Source organism: Podarcis vaucheri (assembly GCF_965113315.1).
Source record: "Podarcis vaucheri genome assembly, chromosome: Z".
Taxonomy (NCBI): Eukaryota; Metazoa; Chordata; class Lepidosauria; order Squamata; family Lacertidae; genus Podarcis; species Podarcis vaucheri.
In genome coordinates this window covers 48,975,592-48,994,451 of record NC_138758.1, presented here as the reverse complement: position 1 = coordinate 48,994,451, position 18,860 = coordinate 48,975,592, and the positions used below count along the sequence as shown (strand labels likewise).

The following is an 18,860-nucleotide window of genomic DNA, read 5'->3' as shown; positions in this document are numbered from 1 at the left end:
ATTGGGGAGGGCTGTGTGGAGAGAGTCTCTTCCTTTGAATTCCTAGGAGTTTATCTCAGTGAAGACCTTACTTGGAAAATCAATACAACCCAGGTGGTTAAGAAAGCCCAACAGAGGCTCCATCTCCTCAGAGTATTGCGTAAGAGCGATGTCAATCAACATTTTATGATCTCCTTCTACCGGTCAACAATAGAAAGTGTCCTTTCATACTGCATCACGGTGTGGTATGCTGGTTTGACATCATCTGATAGGAAGTGCCTACAGAGGGTGGGGAATACAGCACAAGATATTATGGGCTGTCCTGTGAATCCGCTGGATGAAACAGCGGAAGAACGTTGCCTCAGGAGAGTGAGGGAAATTCTCAGGGATGATTCACACCCTGGCCGGCACTTTCTTGATCTCCTGCCCTCAGGCAGAAGATATAGAAGCACCAACAGGGTAAAGAACAGCTTCTACCCGTGGGCTGTTAGGCTGCTAAATGTGGGTGTGCGTCAGTAAACAAGGGTAATTAAGACTAAGAGAGCTGAGTGGGGGGTGCTCATGTGATCTCACTGTATACAAGTTGTACAAGTGACAATAAAGTATTTAAATTATTTCTATTTCAATTTCCCCTAATAGCATTGGAAGCTGCCTTAGGATCAGGATATTGGGACTTTGTCTTCACCAAATTGCCATTTTAATCCATTGACTTTCCTGTTCAGTTGGCCATTGGGGACTCCATTAAGCCTTCCCAACTTGGTGCTTTCCATACATTTTATTTCTTTTAAAAATTATTTCTTTTAAAAATTATTAAAGAAGTGTAGAACAATTGACAAATAGGAGGAAAGAACCGAAAGCAGGATTAATTTTTTTAAAAAAATCTGCAGCTCCCAGTAGCCCCCATCAATCTGGCCGGATGGTCAGGAACAGCAGGAATTGTAGCCCAAGAAATACTGTATTTTTCCATGTACAACTTTGGGCAATCTCCCCACAAAAAGCTCAAAGTTGTTCTGTTTGATGTTTAAAATACTGGTTTCTTAATTTGGGTTAAAAAAAATAGGGGTTGTCATATATGAGGGCGTCTTATACACGGAAACATACGGTGAGCACCAAGTGGGATGAGTGCCCCAGTTTGGCCATCATGGGCCAACTCTTCTTTTTGCCTTCTATGGACAAGAATGGAAGATCAGAATGCTCTTTTGGATTTTGTGAGGGGCCCTGCAACAAAACATTGCAGTGTGAAGAGCTCCTACTCCAATCCATTCTCCCTCTGTCCTGGTTTTGTTTGTTTCCACCACCAATGTACCATGAGACACACTCAGTCCTCAATGTACTGTTTTTTGGGGATAGAAGGGTCATCCGTTCATTGCCGCCCCCCGCCCCCCAATTTTCTTATTCTGCACACCTCAATGTTCCCAAGAGCCTGTTGATACCTTATGGATGGTGTCTTTAAGGTTTTATAAGCAACAGCACTCACCTCTGAATATTGGAAATAGAAAGAGTGTTTTTAAAAATTACCTGGAAGTAACTTCCTTGTTCCAACAGTTCCATTGGCTATTGGTCTGTTTCCGGGCACCATTCAAAGTGCTGGTTATGACCTATAAAGCCTTACACGGCTTAGGTCCAGGCTATCTGAAAGACTGTATTCACCCATACGAACCTGCCTGGTTTCTGAGATCTTCAAGAGAGGCCCTTCTCTCGGTCCTTCCGCCCTCACAGGCATGCCTGGTGGGGATGAGGGAGAGGGCCTTCTCAGTGGTGGCTGCTCCCAGACTCTGGAACTCCCTCCCTAGAGAAGTCAGACTGGCTCCCTCCTTGCTGTGCTTCTGCCAGCAAGTGAAGACCTTCCTATTCCAAAAGACCTTTGGGAACTGACAGCTTTTGAGGAAACGGCTGGTGCTATGTCGTTTTTATTGCTATTGTCTGTGTTGTTGTTTTTTAAATATTTATTAAAGTTTTCACAGTATTACATAATGAAAAAGAAAAAAGAAAAATAGAAAATAAAAAACAGTTAAAAATAATTCCATCTTTACATCACTTATATTTCATTTACTTGTTTCCCGGACCTCCTCATACCTCCCTTTTTTGTATTCCAGTTGAATTTATCAGTTCAGCAATTCCTTTCCCTCCTTATTATCCTGATCTTTAATCTTAATATATTATAACATTAAATTTTTACCTATTAAAAATCCAATTTTTCCATATTCTTTTATTGTCTGTGTTTTTAAGGCATCTTTTTATACAATTTTATTCCCATTAGGGTCTAGTTACATTTTAACTATTCTCTTTTCTATGTTTTTAGCTTGATCTGTTTTATCTGTGTAAGCGTGCCTTGAGTCCTGGACTGGGGAAAAGCCAGGATATAAACAATTATTTCTTCTTCTTCTTCTTCTTCTTCTTCTTCTTCTTCTTCTTCTTCTTCTTCTTCTTCTTCGCTAGTTGCAAAGCGACTTACAACAACCAAATAATAACTGCTGGGTGCTGTAGTGATAAAGGTGTAGGTGGCGAAGGACCACACTTTCATCTTACTGTGAGTTCTTTCTCTCTCTCCCAAACCCCACCCCGCAATGGCTCCCTTTAGGTGATGTTCTGATCATGGACGAGTTGGGCTACATGTTCTTCCGAGACCGCACAGGAGACACTTTCCGCTGGAAGGGCGAGAACGTCTCCACGACGGAGGTGGAGGGGATGCTCAGTCGCATCCTAAACATGACAGATGTCGTGGTTTACGGGGTGGAAGTTCCAGGTAATGGGTGGCAAGCGTTTCTGGGTTCTCCTCCAATGTTGCCCTTCTCTTTTCCTGCAGGGCGGAAAGTTGATTACTGGTAGTTCACTGGACTGTTTGAGGTAGATCAGCAAGAGTTTCTGACTCCGAACTGTTTAAAATAGCACCGAGTAAAAACTCCACACACTGGTCTTGGAGCTGTGAGGATCACAGTCCTGTTTGTTTCCAGGCCCAGTTATTCAATGTGGTGTTTTGTTTATCTTTACAGCTCCAACCCAGGGACAAGAAACACGCAACCTTCCCAGATGCTGTTGGGCTCTCATCATCTCTGACCAGCATGGCCAATAGTCAAGGATGATGGGATTTGTAGTCTAACAACATCTGGAGAGCCAGAAGAGTTCCATCCCTCTGCCAAATATTCTGGGCCCAATATACTTCAGGGAATGCCTTCAACCTCATGAATTTCATGGGAATGTCTTTACCCTGGCAAGTGGTAAAATAATTTGTGGATGTATCAAACTCCTGCAGTCACTTGTCAGCTAGAAGATTTCATGCTGTGATATTTTGGCATGATGGAACAACACAGCTTAGGAAAAGGGGGAATGGTGGTGCGGTCCTTGCTCAAGTAGAGGTCTGTGGTCCCTACTTTTAAATTTATTTGGAAGTGCTGGTGCAAACCTTTAAAGCCCTTCCTAGCCTATGAGCAGACTACCTCAGGGATCACCTCTTCTCCATTTGCTCTGGCTTATAGATCGGCTTCTGAGTCTTCTGCTCTACATCCCATCAACATTTGCGACACAATGGGCAGCTATGAGAGATGGAGCCTTTTCGCTGGTGGTGCTGTAGTTCAGCCCTTATGGTCCCTGGCCTAAAAAGTCACTATGGACACATCCACACCATATATTTACAGCAGTATCATAAGACTTTAAAGAGTTTTGGCTTTCCCCAAAGCTGGGGTGAAACTTTATTTCACCTAGGTCAAAGACCCAGCTTGGCATCCCCAAATGTGCATTGCGCGCGTGCGTATGTGTGTGTGTGTGTGTGTGCGCGCACACACACACACACAGGCTGGGAGGTCCAATGGTCCCCCTCTGGAAGCTTCACCCGGGGCAAAAGCCCTGACTAGTCCCCACCCCAACTCCATAGCTGCAAAAAAGCATCCTGGGAACTCCTGAATGTTGTAAGGCAACCCCTATTCCCCTCTGTGGGGAATTTCTAGAGTGCTGTTACCATTGACCCCTCTTCCCAGGGTGCTCTGGGAACTGTAGGAATGTGAAGGGGAATAAGGGTCTCTTAACAAACCATAGCTTCTAGGATTCTTTGGGAGAAGCCATGACTGTTTAAACTGGTGTGATAGTGCTTTAATTAGATGGTGCAGGTAGTTGTTCAGAGTCATCTTCAAACAGTTGTGGAAAGAACCATTTTGAAGGAGTTGCTGCCATTTAGTGCCCAATATTGGAAGGTTGGCGGTTCTAACCCTGCTCCCGCTGCTCGGTCCCTGCTCCTGCCCACCTAGCAGTTTGAAAGCACGTCAAAGTGCAACTGGGTAAATAGGTATCACTCCGGCGGGAAGCTAAACGGCGTTTCCGTGCGCTGGTTTGGTTCGCTAGAAGTGGCTTAGTCATGCTGGCCACGTGACCCGGAAGCGGTCTGCTGACAAACGCCGGCTCCCTCGGCCTATAGAGCAATCTTTTAATGTCTGATGCGTTACTGTATTTTAATATTTTGTTGGAAACTGCCCAGAGTGGCTGGAGAAGCCCAGCCAGATGGGCGGGGTATAAATAATTTATTATTATTATTATTACTACTATTACTATTATCTCTATGAGAGCAGCTCTAGAAACCTCAGAGTGTGTTTTTTGTGTTCTAGGAACTGAAGGGAAGGCTGGGATGGCAGCAGTTGTGGATCCAGACCATTCCTGTGACTTGGAGAGCTTTGCAGAGGAAATGAAGAAGGCGCTGCCTGCTTATGCCCGACCTGTTTTCCTGCGTCTGCTTTCGGAAGTGCACAAGACAAGTGAGTCTCCTTGACAGAGATACATAAGACGCTTTAATCTGATTGTGAAACATGGATTTTTTCTTGGAATGTTTTTCAGAAGCCACACCAGTGTAAAATCAGTCTGTAAACCAATTGCACCTACAGAAAAGGAGACTCTTGTCTGCTCCACATGTGAGCTGTTAATACTTTTCTGGAATGTAGTTCAGCACAAATGCATTTATTTAATACAATTTCTAACAAATAAGTCCAGCATCCTGTTCTCACAGTGGCCACCCAAATGCCTCTGGGAAACCTGCAAGAAGGATCCGACCACAAGACCCCTTCCCCAACCCATGGCTTCCTCCATCTGCTCCATATTATATAGTTTTTCCATGCCTTTGCTTCTGCAAAGAAAACCTCCAGCATCCTTTCCACTGCTGTTCTCAGTCAAATCCTATTTGCGTCTTGTTTACAATAATCTATAAACATGTTCCAATCCTTGTTAAAGTCAGTCTCTTTTTTATGTCTAATTTTACAAGTCAAACTAGCCAATTCTACATATTCTGTCCATTTCAACTGCCATTCTTCTTTAGTAAGATACTCTATCTTCATGGCATTTTTGTGTATATAATATTTACGTGGCTGTTGTTGCATAAAGAAATAGATTTACCTGTTTTTGGGGGGACACCTATTCCCATTATCCCTAATAAAAAGGCTTCTGGTCTTTTGGGGAGAGTTACCTTAAATATCTTTTTTATCTCATTATAGATCATCTCCCAAAAGTCTTTAGCCATTTTACCCATCCACCACATGTGATAAAATGAACATTCTGCTTCTTTATATTTACAACAGATGTTTGGTGCAAATTTATACATCTTTGCCAACTTACTTGGTATCAGATACCACCTGTGTATCATTTTCATAAACTTTTCCCTCAAAGTGTAACACGCTGTGGTTTTCAGCCCAGATTTCCACAACTTTCCCTATGGTTCTGATTCTATACTATGCCCCATATCCTCAGCCCAATGGATCATGGCAGATTTAACCCTTTCATCGTTGGTGTCCCATTCTAACAATATCTTATCCATCCTCAAAATCAGTTTTTCTCTATTGCATCACAGAACAACTAATAAAGCGAAAGGATATGTGGACAGTCTGGTATAAATCCACCACTAATAATACACTAGTACAGTGGTACCTCGGGTTAAGAATTTAATTCGTTCTGGAGGTCCGTTCTTAACCTGAAACTGTTCTTAACCTGAGGTCCCACTTTATTATTATTTTTTAAAAGATATTTATTGAAAATTTTAAAATATACATAAAGACAAAAAGACAGACATGGAAGGGAAAAAAATAAAAAAACAGACACTACAAAACACACACCAATTTTCATCACAATCCTTATTTTCTATAACTTATTTCCCTGACTTCCCCATACCTCCCCCTCTTGTATTCTAGTTCAATGTCGGCTCAACAAGTTCTTACCAATCTTACCTTATAAACAACAATATTTATACATCAATACATATGTCTTAATTATTAATTATATCTTTCTTTCTTATTCTTAACACCTTATTCTAAAGTCGACCTAATTTCCTTTCCACGATTTCCCCACTTTTCATACAAAAAACAAGACAAAGTAAAAACAAAAACAAGTTATAATTGTATAGCCTTTGGATTCCCAAACTCCATCCCCCCCTTTTTCCTTTTCTTCACATCTCCTCATAAGGAGATCCCTCCATCTTTCAGTCTCCAGATTAAACCAAGTTTTCACCATCAAGTTCTTATTTCCCTTTATAGCCATCTTGTCAGGCCTCTGGCCCTCCTCTGTCTTCTGTAGCATTACAACTCCTCCTTCCTTATCCTCGGAGTCAGTGTGTATCTCTTTCTCCACATTCTCTAAGCTCTCCGGTTTCTCTTCTTTACCAGCTGCGTAGGCTTCCTGTGTCAGATCCTTATCGAATTCAATAAGTTTGTTTACTGTTAAGTCCAGAGTTTCAGCCTTTGTAGCCAAAACATCGATTTGGCCTTGTATCTTTCCCAAGAGAACAAAAATTTTATCCAGTTCAGCTTGAATTCTTCCTCCTTCAGCCATCCTTGTAATGTCCCAAAAACACCTCTAGAGGGATTTTTGGTTACTTAGTATTCCTTCCAGTTCAAATCCAAAAGTCAAATTAATTTGTATCAGTTCTCCTTATTTTCCACAAGATATAATCAAATTGTAGCAAATACAGCCAGCAGAAACAGCAGAAACAAAGTTCTCTTTTCCCGTTTTGACAGTTAATTTGACAGCTGTCAAAATCTTCAATACCTTTTCACCAGGCTTTCTCGCAGATCACTCCCGGGTCCGGGGGGGGGGGTGAAACTTCAGCTCCCAAAATTAGCTCTTATCCTCTGGTAAAGTTCTTATCATGCCAAGTCGTGAAATTAATAACTTTAACCCAATAAATGAGAAAAAATTTCTCTCGACCTTAGTTAGTAGGTCCTTGCTTCAGATTGTTTACAGGACGGGGAGACGGACTTCCTGCTTACGTCTTCCCCGATCGTGCCTAATTCAAAGTAATTTTTTTCCGAATCCAGTTCCATTCTACTCACGGGTTGTAGTTTTAGAGCCCAATTCACAGGAAAAAGTCAGCACTCTCCAGCCATGGCAGCGCGGCTTCACTCCGCAGGAGAAGCAGTCGACTCACAGCACCGCGCCGCTCATCCCGTCCCCCATTCCGGAGCCTTTAAAAAGGCTCTTTCGCAGGTCGGGGGGCGCAAATGGTGCCCGCCGAGTCACCAGGTTCACAGGCTCCTCTGCCTGTGATTTTTAGGGGTCCCCGCGTCGCCGCAGCGGTAAGACCCTGATCCTGCGAAGCCGATTCCCTCCGGAGCTCGGAGGGAATCCGCCATTAGCCGTTTGCGCTAACCCGGAAATCTGAGGTACCACTTTAGCTAATGGGGCCTCCCGCCGTCGCCGCATGATTTCTGTTCTCATCCTGAAGCAAAGTTTTTAACCCGAGGTACTATTTCTGGGTTAGTAGAGTCTGTAACCTGAATCATCTGTAACCCCAGGTCGCCCCCCAAAAGCACCAGTCGGGAGGGGCACAGAATGTCCTCCAAAACTTCACACCTGTTCTCCACACACCTACACCCATCACCTGCTGCTAGAGGTAGCTGTCTCAGTAGGGCTGGTCCTGATGTCAGATAATAATAATAATAATAATAATAATAATAATAATAATAATAATAATAATAAAATTTATACCCCTCCCTCCCTGGCCAGAGTCGGGCATAGGGCGGCTAACACCAGTAAAATTACAATAAAAACATAATGGGGGGGGGACTAATTTAAAATACAGGTTAAAATGCATTTTAAAATGCAGCCTCATTTTAAAAGTAGACGATGGATCAAAACCGTAAGGGGAAGGAAACATAAGGGTCAGACCGAGTCCAAACCAAAGGCCAGGCGGAACAGCTCTTTCTTGCAGGCCCTGTGGAAAGATGTCAAGTCCTGCAGGGCCCTAGTCTCTTGTGACAGAGCGTTCCACCAAGTCGGGGCCAGTACTGAAAACGCCCTGGCCCTAGTTGAGACCAATCTAACCACCTTGCGACCTGGGACCACCAAAATGCTCTGTAATTGGTGAACATATAGCATGGCAGCAAGTGTACTGCTCCTGGCTCATTGGCAGAACATTTGCATCCCTGCCAGAAGCCCCAGAAAGCCACTATGAATCAGTGTGGACAATGCTGAGGGGGTGCTCAGTAAAAGGCAGTTTCCTTCCTGTGCCCCTAGGCATACATTTCATTACCGTACTTTCCGCTTTCCCTTTACAATGAAGAACTGAGGAGAAAACACAAGGACAACATCCCTTAACCGCTTTTTCTTTTTCTTCTTCTTCTTCTTCCTGCCTCCCTTCATCTTCTCTGCTCGCAGGTACCTTCAAGTTCCAGAAAATGGACCTGCGTAAGGAGGGATATGATCCCAATGTGGTGAAGGACAAGCTTTATTTCCTGGAGCCCCGGCAGTGCCGCTACCTCCCGTTGAACGAGGACATCTTCAAGAGAATCCAGTCAGGACAAATGAAGCTGTGAAACAGCCCCTGATCTTCTGCCCCTCTGTCTAGGGTAGGGTGGTGGGACTGGAGTTTGCATAGGAAAGGAAAAGCCAGTGATGGTTAGAGATTTAACAAAATGGCGGGGGGGGGGGAGGCACAGCAAGTTGTTTTTTTGGTTTCGTTTATGATTTGACCTGTTTTTGTAGAAGACGACGGCCAATGGCAGCCTCCCCCGACCTGGTGCCCTCTAGGAGTTTTGGACTATAACTCCCATCGTGAGGGAAGCTTGCCATATGGTTTGCAGGGGGACAGCTGGGGGCGGGGGGGGGCAGGTTGATGCATACCAAAGCATAGAAGCACTATGGCTTTATTTTCTACTTGGTTGGAACAGTGGCCGTGCTGTTTCCTGTTCCTCTGGGTTGAGCATGCTAGGTCAGTGTGTCAGTTTCAAAGGCTCTGCCCTCCAGTTCCCCAGGCCCCATCCACCTCTCATATTTAAAACAATACCACACCATTTTGAACAGCCATGGTTCCCACCCCCCACAAAGAATTATAGGAACTAAAGTTTGCTTAAGGTGCTGAGAGTTGTCAAAAGGCCGCCTGTTCCCTTGCCAGAGCTGAAGTCCCTGTTCACAGAGAACTCCGGGAATTATAGCTCTGTGAGGGGGTGGGCCTCCTAACAAATTCTGGGACCCTTAGCAAACTACAGCTCCCAGGATTCATGGGAGGGGAACCCACGACAGTTAAAAGTGGAACGGTACTGTTTTAAATCTGTAGTGCGGACGAGGCCCTGATCTCCCTTTGCCCCTTTTTTTCTGTGTTTCCCCATAGGACCCACAAGGGCTGCACTGCTTCATTACGCCTCTGGGTGGTGCCATTGTGCTTCGTTTCTCTGGGGGTCCACCTTTGATCCTTCTCCCTTGCCATGGTTGTGATTATAACTTTTTATGAGGAGAGATTGTCTCTCTCGACTGCACTGTCCCTAGTTTGCGGAGTGGGCAGGAAGGGCACGGTGACTCAACTTATTCCAGGGATATGGGTGGTGTGTTTGGTTTGGTTTTACTTTCACAAATGGATGTTTATTTGTATGTGCGGGTTTTCATGTTATTTTTTTGCAATTTATTGCAAGTTCCATTTTGTTTTTAAAGAAACAGGAAAGGCTTAACGGCAAGCTTACAATTCTGCCCACAGTGCAAGCTGGTTGGCTTTTCATTCTCCCCCCCCTTTTTTTTTTGGTACAGTAGTCTGGCCAACAGCATCTCATTCTGTGTCTCATGTATGAACACAGACGTCTTCATTCCGCTTCTCCTATAGGGGAGCTTTAAAAGGGTCAGAGGCAACAATTCTCCTTTGGTCAGTTCCTTCATCTGATGGCTCAGCAGTTGTGTCTCAGTGTGAATCCCACCTCTTTCTTAAGTTTTGCTAGGTGGCCTTTCCACTTCCTGCATTTTCAGAAAGGTGTGTGTGTGTGCGCGCGTGCTTGCGCTTCAAATTGCTCTTAAGTGATTTTCACGAACAAAGATACAGGGGCATGTTGGTTGCTTGGCTTCCTCAAACCCACCACTGTCAATGCACAGTGTACTGTCAGGGTGGCACTAGGGTGCATGCGCAAATAAGACCCCATGAATGCATCCCTGTTCCAGAGGAGCAGGCGCACGGCACTTGTGGGTTGTTCATTTTATAGGCATGGGGACAAGGGGGCCTGGTGCCAGCTGCCCAAGGCAGTCCGAAGGCTCAGGGGCACCGCAGGTTCCATTTAATTCCTTGCGTCACCAGGGTGGAGCCTCGCCTGAGATGAAGGCCTTTTTGGGTGTGAGCCAGGTGATCCCATTCATGCTGTGATTCTGTCTCTCTACTTAGCCATAGAACTGAATGGCAGGACCCTTGCTGGGGAAAAGGAAGCCCGGCCTCATCTCACTAGCGCCTACCGGAAGTGTCAGTCCAAACGATTGATGAGTGCTTCAATTCTTCTGCTATGTGCAATGTTTGCACACGTGCTGTGAGTTACTGCACACCTGTTTGGGAGAGGCCACAGCCCAGCTGTAGAGCATGTGCTGTTGCATATAGAGACAAAGGTTGCTGCTTCAGTCTCTGGCAGGGCTGGGGAGAATCTCTGCCTGAGACCGTGGAGGAGTTTGCTGGCCACACTGGACTTGGATGGAGCAATGCTTTGACTTCACACAAGACAGCTCCTTATCTCCTAGTACTTTGCACAAGGGTCTGCATTGGTGCCATCCCGCATAGCTGTCAACTTTCAGATTTGAAAATAAGGGACCAGCAGCCTCACCTGTCCCAGGGACAGTCTACGGGATATCAAACCATCCGGAATAGCAGCGGGAAACGGCGCTGGAATAAGGGAATTTCCCACACAAAAAGGGAAGGTCAACAGCTATGGCCATCCAGGCAGGACTCTGGGGAAGGGATCGAAGGACCCCCTCAGCAGGGCTGGCTTACCATATTTTGAAGTAAGTTCCTCCAGTCTAAAATGACCTAAATGTAGAAGGATGGGAGAATAATCTCAGAGTTTGTAGCAACCCGGGAGTTCTTGGATCTAGTGCTATCTTGCAAGGCATAAGGCGTCTGCTCAGCTTCGTTTCAGCAACCTCCGAGGCAGGGGGTGGGGAGCCTGTGGCCTGTCTGGTGTCTTCCAGCTTCGGTTCCCTTCATCCCTTGGCTATGCTGATGGGAGCTGCGTTGCCACAGGACCCCTGGCCCCACTCAGAGGAAGTCAGGGGCCGTTTGCTCTCTTGCTGCAGGCTGCTTTTGGGACTTCAGCTAGCCATTTGCCAGTTTTAATGCCAAAGTCCTTGCCCAGAAATATTTTAGGTAGAAAAAACACCTCTGTTGTTTGTGAGTAGGGTAATTGTCTTGGGAGTCGTAAATCAGAAAGGGGAGGGCTGCAACCAAAGGCATGCAGAAGGCATGCAACCCCGGCCACTGCCAGGTAGAGCTGGGAGAGATTTCTGTCCGAAAACCCAGAGGGCCACTGCCAGTCAGTGTCACCAATACTGAGCTAGATGGACTAATTGTCCGACTCTGTATAAGGCAGCTTCTTGTGTTCCCAGTGCCATCAGCCCAGGGTGGTATCCAAGTGGGTTCTACTCGGAGTAGTCCGATGGAAATTAATGAACCTGAGTTAGTCATGCCCATGAATTTCAGCAGGACTGCTTTCACTAGCACTGACATATTGTAAGATGCACCCTCTTCCCCAAAATAATGTTTAGCAGGTTGAAGTTGGAACAGTTCGCTTTGAACTCCATGGTTTCTCCATAAGGGCAGAAATCCAGTTTCTCTTGAGACACCAGCGTCACTTCCAGCCAGGTGACCTGCTCATTCAGCACTCATTCTGATCTGTTTACAGAAAATCTGCACTGCACAAAAATGAGAGCGACTTTTCCCGATAGGCTTGGGCTGCACTTCTTTTCAGTACATTTCCCCTTCAGTTTCCTTATTGCAAAAGTTAGGGCAGGGGGTTAGGACCGGACAGCAGATTTGTTGCGCAAGGGCATGAATGAAATTTTAATTTGCCGCCTGAATTTGGCGGCATGTGTTTGGCTCCCCCTTAAGAATAGCAACAGCCTAGGAAGCACTGGTGGTTATTGAGGCAGACTAAACCTTGTCTGCAGGTCCTCCAAAATAGGAACAATCAAGCATAGAGGGGCAGTGCTTGAATTACTGGACTAGCGAGCACCTATGTCAGAAGAACTTTAGGTGATTCAAAAGCAGTGTAACTGCACCAGCTGAAGATATTTGGGGGCTCCAGTAATGATGTTGCCCTTCTTTGCTTTGTGCTCATGAGACTTCGCTGCAGTTGCTTTGAGGGCTCTTTCGTGCCTCTAGATTCCTCTGTATCTCTCTGTCTCTGTCTCTGTCTCTGTTTCTGTCTCTCTCTCTCTCTCTCTCTCTCTCTCTGTGTGTGTGTACATTCACATGTATTGATTTGGATTGGGAAGCAAATCATAGGCCTGCCTTCTGGATCTCCCCTGGTGTCAGAGCTTGACCTGCGATTTCAGGGTTTTAGCCTCCTTTATAGGGTCTTCACATGGGTGAAATAAAAAAATCAAGACGAGGAGGGCAGAAGAGCAAAGAGTAAGGTTACCACAACTTCTGTCATAGAGCTTTGGTATGCTGATGACAACGTAGTGTGCACACGTTCAGAGGATGACCTCCAAACCATTCTAAATGTCTTCGCAGAAGCTTATAAAAAGCTTGGCCGATCACCCAACATTCAAAAAACCAAAGTGCTGCACCAACAAGTACAAAACAACCCCTCTGCAGTGCCACAAAACCAACTCAATGGTGTAATGCTGGAAAATGTCAATCACTTCTCCTACCTGGGTAGTTATCTTCCCACAAGGGCCAACACTGATGCCGAAATCCAGCATCGCCTGAGCTCTGTGTGTGTGGCTTTCTCCCGATTGAAGTGCAGAGTGTTTGAGGACCATGACAGTTGCAGGGAAACCAAAAGGCTTGTTTACAAAGATATTGTACTACCAACCTTACTGTATGCTTGTGAAACATAGACCACATAAACTCCATCTCTAACTCCTCGAAAGATTCCATCAACAGTGTCTCCAAAAAATTTTACACATCACTTGGGAAGACAGGCAAACTAATACCAATGTACTGGAAGAAGCAAAGATCACCAGTGTTGAAGCAATGATTCTTCAACATCAACTTCGTTGGACTGGTCATGTTGTGCGGATGCCTGATTATCTTCTTCCAAAGCAACTACTCTATTCCGAGCATAAAAATGGAAAGCGTAATGCTGGTGGTCAACAAAAGAGGTTTAAAGACTTTCTCAAGGCAAATCTAAAAAAATGTAGTATAAACACTAAAAATTGGAAAACACTTGCCTGCGAGTGCTCCAGGTGCACAACAGTCTTTACCAAAGTTGTCATGGGCTTTGAAGACACTCAGGACGCAAGGGAGAAATGTGCAAAGAGGAAGGCACGCCTGGCAAATCCACACCGTGATGAGCTCTTGCCCGGGAGCCAATGTTCCCACTGTGGAAGGACATGTAGATCCAGAATTGGCCTCCATAGTCACTTACGGACTCATTGTTAAAACCGTGTTTATGGAAGACAATCTTACTCAGGTATGAGTGATTGCCAGAGAAAAAGAAGAAGAGGCAACTACTTCCTGTGTGCCTGAGAGCTTTTCTCTTCACTCTGCTCCTCCCACCCCACCAGTCAGGCACTTGCTCTGCCCTTGCTCCCCAAGCTGCACCCCTTCATAGTTTAAGACTCAGGACACCTGATGACTCTGCTCCATCCCCACTACTGACCACAGACACCTGAGTGCAGTTAGGTGGTGGTCCAAAATAAAAAGCACCTACATAATGAGTCCTGTGGCTCTAGGAGGTTTTTTTTTTGGGGGGGGGGGTTGCACAGTATGGGCAAGATTCCCACAATGGGCATTTCACCTTCCCAGGGACCTACTGCTTACTCACTTTCCCACTCTTAGCCCAATCCATGTAACTGCCACAAAGAGGGCAAGCTAAGAGGCAGTTGTATTCATTCCACTTTGAGAAGCAGCTCCCACCACTTTGAGTTGGGATGGTTGGGGGCTTCTTTTAAAACCGCTGTGCATGATTCATTGGGCGGACTTCATGCACATGTTGCTTTTCCCCTCCCCTCCGCCCCAATGTGCTGTGTTTTTAATGTGCTCAATCAGGTGGACCATTGAAGGCAGCAAAGAACAAGCTTTTCCTAGCCAACCTTGTGTCTTAACTGTAGCCCCGAATACCAGATGATGCAGCCCGAGAGGTCTGCTTGCATTCCTCTTTATTGCAGCCTCCCCTGACCTGGTGTCCTCTGGACATTTTGGAATCCAGTTCCTATCAGCCCCGGCCACCATGACCCAATGGCCAACGGTGATGGAAGTGGTAGAGTGTTGGGTGGGGGAAAGGCTGTTGTAGCGCATATGACTCTGGTGCAGGGAGGAAGACCCAAGAGTTCTGTGCTGGTGACATTGAAATCCAGGCTGCATTCCTGAAGACAGAGTTAGTTACGGGCAAGTCTTGCATGAATGGGTCATACACATTTTTGAAGTAGGCATGGAGAACATTTGCGGTTCTCCAGACGTTGGTCTTCCCAACTCCCACCTGCTGCAACCAGCATGGCCAATACTTAGGGGTGATAGGAGTTGTGTCTGGCAGGCTCCTGATGCTTACCATCTCTGTTTCTTAGAACAGGACTACATAAGGATATTCTCCCCATGCCTCTAGAGTTCTGGTTAACTGAAGCTTCCTTTGCAATCATATGGTGCAAGTAGCCAAAATGCACCATGAGGAAACGAAGCATCCACAAGAGTGCTGTGAAGGTTCTTCTTGCCCCAGCTACTGAATGGGCTTCAGCTTGGGACATTTTGGTGGTGGAAGTACAGACAATTAAAATGGGTCTTTTTACTAATTATCATGGGGCACAGGGTCTGCCATGCTCTTTGGTGAACCTCAGTCAGTTGGTCCCAATGGGAGCTTCTCTCTTTCTCTGGATTTAACAGCAATTGTGAATTGTGTTTGACTGGGCGGGGGTTGCTTGTACTCTGGTGCAGGAGGAAAGAATACACCCTCTCCACGTGTTGTGATCCAGATAGCACTGGGCCCATTCCAGTACCTGATATCAACTTCTCTATATTTTAAAGAAGGCACAACAGCAAGTTTAGTATCCAGCTTGGCCGGCCCTACCATTGGACACCCAAATCCTGATGCCTGAGGTGGCTGCTTCTGGAACTGCCCAAAGAACACAGTTGATTAGGCAGTACCAAAAAGTCTAAATAAATACATTGCCTCATAGTAGAGCCGATTCTGGAACAAATGGTGCAAGAGTTAATGGCAGCTCCCATCAGCCCCAGCCAGAGTGACTAATGGCCAATGATGATGAGAGTTGGAGTCCAGCAACATCTGGAGGGCTGCAGGATCCCCAGTCCAGAGTCAGGCTGCTGTGCCTTCTTGCTGCTTCCTTGATTAAGCTGCTCCCTTCAGGTTGATCCACAAACAAACAGTATTTCGTGTGTGTGTGCAGTTGTGCACATGAACACGTGGAGAATTTGTGGATGGACTGACTGTTTACAGAGGGGCAGCTGTTTAGAGCACACACTTTTCAGGCAGAATGTTGGATCCTAGATGCTTCCAGTTGAAAGGATCTGGAAGCATTTCTGCCTTGCACCCTGGAGAGCTGCTGCTAGTGACATAGATCCTCCAGGAATAAGAGAACACATAACTTGACCATGAATGAAGCAGCATCCTATGCTCTGAATTCTGCTTGTGTGCATGTGTGTAAACAGTAGAGGTGTGCAACCGTGCTCTGCTGGGACCAAATAAAAAGGTGAGCCGGTGGTTTTACCCAATCCTGAGTCAAACTGCAATATCAACAAAGTACCCTGAGTCAGGTCAGCGCCTGCCAAAGCTTTGGCATATTCTGCTGCTTTTTGTCTGGACTCTATACCTTTCCGTACGTTGTATTTCTATGTTTTCCTATGTCTCTATGTTTCTGTACTCTAGGTCCATGCCCTTGGGAGCTTGAGGAAGGCTCTGCTTCCTTTGCCAGGGTGGGTGGAAACCCCAAAGAATCTGGCGGCTGGGGGCACCTGGTTGTGCCCCTTCAGAATTTTTTTTTGGGGGGGCACGCTACGCCATTGGCACTGAAGAGCTGTGGACTTTCTTTTTATGAGTTGAAAACTTCATTAACTCTTTTTAGAAGCCATCCATTGTTCTGCTTAGGCAGTAGGGGGGGGGTGGAATCCTCCCAAGGTCTTCAGCACTTAACCATGTGATAGTTGTGTGAGGTCTTGTTAGGGGGCAGAGGAGCCAACCTCACGGCAGGTTGCCAGTAATGGATAAGACAGGAAAAGTCCTTACCACCTGCTTTTTATTCAGTATTTACAGAGAGAGGCTTGGAACACAGTCTCTTGGAATAATTGCATTTTTTCCAAGTGACTCTTCCCTACGGGTGGCACTGAGGGCCCTTTGCTTCTGAGTCCTTTGCTCAACTACTTTCAAGGCTCGCTGGGTTCTGGGAGAAGAGGGGTCTGGAATGCTTTCTAAAGACACTGTGTCCATCAGCTGTTGTTGTCCTCCTTCCTCCTCTCCCATTATTCCCCCACTTTCCCTCTCATCTGCCTCTGAGCTGTGATCTCCCTCAAACCCCTGTTGTAATTCTGAACTTCTTCTTCTTCCCTGGAAGGGTTAGGCTGGGGAGGGGTCTCCACCATTCTGCCTCTGCCTAGTCCCTGACAGGTCTATATAGGCAAACCACAGTCATGACTCTATTCCAAGAATGGCGAAAGCAAGCAAGCTAGACCATAGATTGCCCGCCACATCTTTGGAAGCCCAAACCATGGTTTGGGTTCCAAACCATTATTTAGAAAGATATCTGAATTAAGCCGGTGTCTTCAAGACAAGGAGGTAAAATCATCTGATGTTGCAGCTGCTCCTGTTTCAGTGGTAGGGAAATGGAGACGCTTTAATTAAATTTCCCCCTCCTGTTTACAACTCTAAATTGCCTTCCACGTGAGAAGCTTTCCACATCAATGGGAAACTCCCTTCAATTCAGCACTGACTAAGCTCTGCAAAAGATAGTCCTGGGAAGGAGATACACAGGGAAGAGGGAGATATGTGCTCCATATTGAAGATGGTAAAAAAGAAATAAAGGAGAAGCCCTCCTCCTCCTCACTTAGCTTGGTGGGTGCTTAGCTAGAATGGCTGTTCATGGCTGCCTCGCCCTGAAGCTTAGGAATTTCAGCTTCCATTTTCTCACCTGCTATCAATCACAGTTTAATAAGCTTCCTTGAAAATATGCCCCCTTTCCTAAGGTGTCTCCGTGTGTAATTCCAGCAGCTGACATCCTTTGGGCATTTGTCTGGGGCACACTGCTAACGTCTGCTGTGCGGACTCCCATTGTTTCCCTTGTCTGAACATAACCAGTTGGCAAGTTCTCAGCTACCCACTTTTGATTTACCCTGGCGCCCCCAGCTTAGTGTCATTCTGGGGCAGCTTTCACCAGTGTTGTACCTTCTGGATGTTTGGGACCGCAACTCCTACCTGCAACATCTGGACGACAACAGATGCACAAAGGCTATTCCTGGGGTATTGTGGGAAACTGAAAGGATAGCTAGACTTAACTGTCCTGTGCTTCTCAGAACGCTGCCAATGTAGCCAGGTCAATCTGCCAGGGCCCCCTGGCCATGGAGGGTGCCCTACAAGAGGACCATTTTCCCAGGCCTTCCTCAAAACTTTCTGACAGACATGTTCAACAGCGGAGCACGCTCCTTTGGGAGGTGGTTGACTTTTCTTCCTTGGAGGGTTTTAAGCAGAGGCTGGGTGGCCATTTGAAAGGGATGCTTGAGTTGAGATTTCTGCTTTGCAGCGGGTTGGACTAGATGACCGTTGGGGTCCCTTCCAACTCTATGATTCTGTTATCCTAAACCTGAATCTCAACTTGGGCATCTCATTTGTGGTTGCAGGAAGAGGTCCTCCTAATGCCAGTTTGCATATTTTAAAATAAATCCATTGTTTTCTTTGTGGGGTTGTGTATTTGCTTTTATTGTTTTTTGGGGGTGGTTTTTTTTTAAATCAATGCTGTTTCAACATTTACTCAGGGAACATGGTGCAGCAAGAGGTCTCAATGTCTCTGTGTGTCTGTTTTGGGAGGCCGTGGAGAAGAAAGGGGGTACTTTACCTACCATATGTGTGTGTGTTTTTTCCCTGATTTGTAAAGTAGGGAAAATTGTGTTTTACCTCTGATGCTTGCTCATGATCATCACACAACATCTTCTGCTATCTCGAGGCACCATGGCTTGTGATTCCTGCAGTGGAACTAGGGAAGAAAATGGAATCTTCATGTCTAATAAAAGAGGATTTCAAATTTACTTGCCATTGTTTAGTTGTTTTCTTTTGCTATGGGTAGGGGATGATTTGCCCTTCAGCTAGATCCCAACTTTACAGGTGGTATTTTATTCAATGTGAAATATGTTTGCCTTGGCTTCCAGCATTTACCCCTTCCAAGGCCACGTGCAAAGCAATTCATAAGATCGCATAAAACCAAACAAACCACTTATTAAACATATTTATAAATTACTTAATCAAAGAGCTCTCTAAGTGGTGTGCATAATAAAATATAGATAAAACCCTGCTAAA

The 18,860-nt window shown here is 45.7% G+C and overlaps 1 protein-coding gene across 2 annotated transcripts in view; it reads left to right on the top strand.

Annotated features, from left to right (window-relative positions):
- The window catches only part of SLC27A4 (solute carrier family 27 member 4), a 44,607-nt gene extending 26,015 nt beyond the window's left edge, over positions 1-18,592 (top strand). For both annotated transcript variants that reach the window (XM_082208909.1, XM_082208910.1), the window contains exons 12-14: positions 2,561-2,725; positions 4,575-4,721; positions 8,602-18,592. In XM_082208909.1, the coding sequence (XP_082065035.1) occupies positions 2,561-2,725; positions 4,575-4,721; positions 8,602-8,759 (470 nt within the window). In that variant the 3' untranslated portion in view covers positions 8,760-18,592. The remainder of the gene's footprint in view (positions 1-2,560; positions 2,726-4,574; positions 4,722-8,601) is intronic.
- The last annotated feature ends 268 nt before the right edge of the window (positions 18,593-18,860 follow it).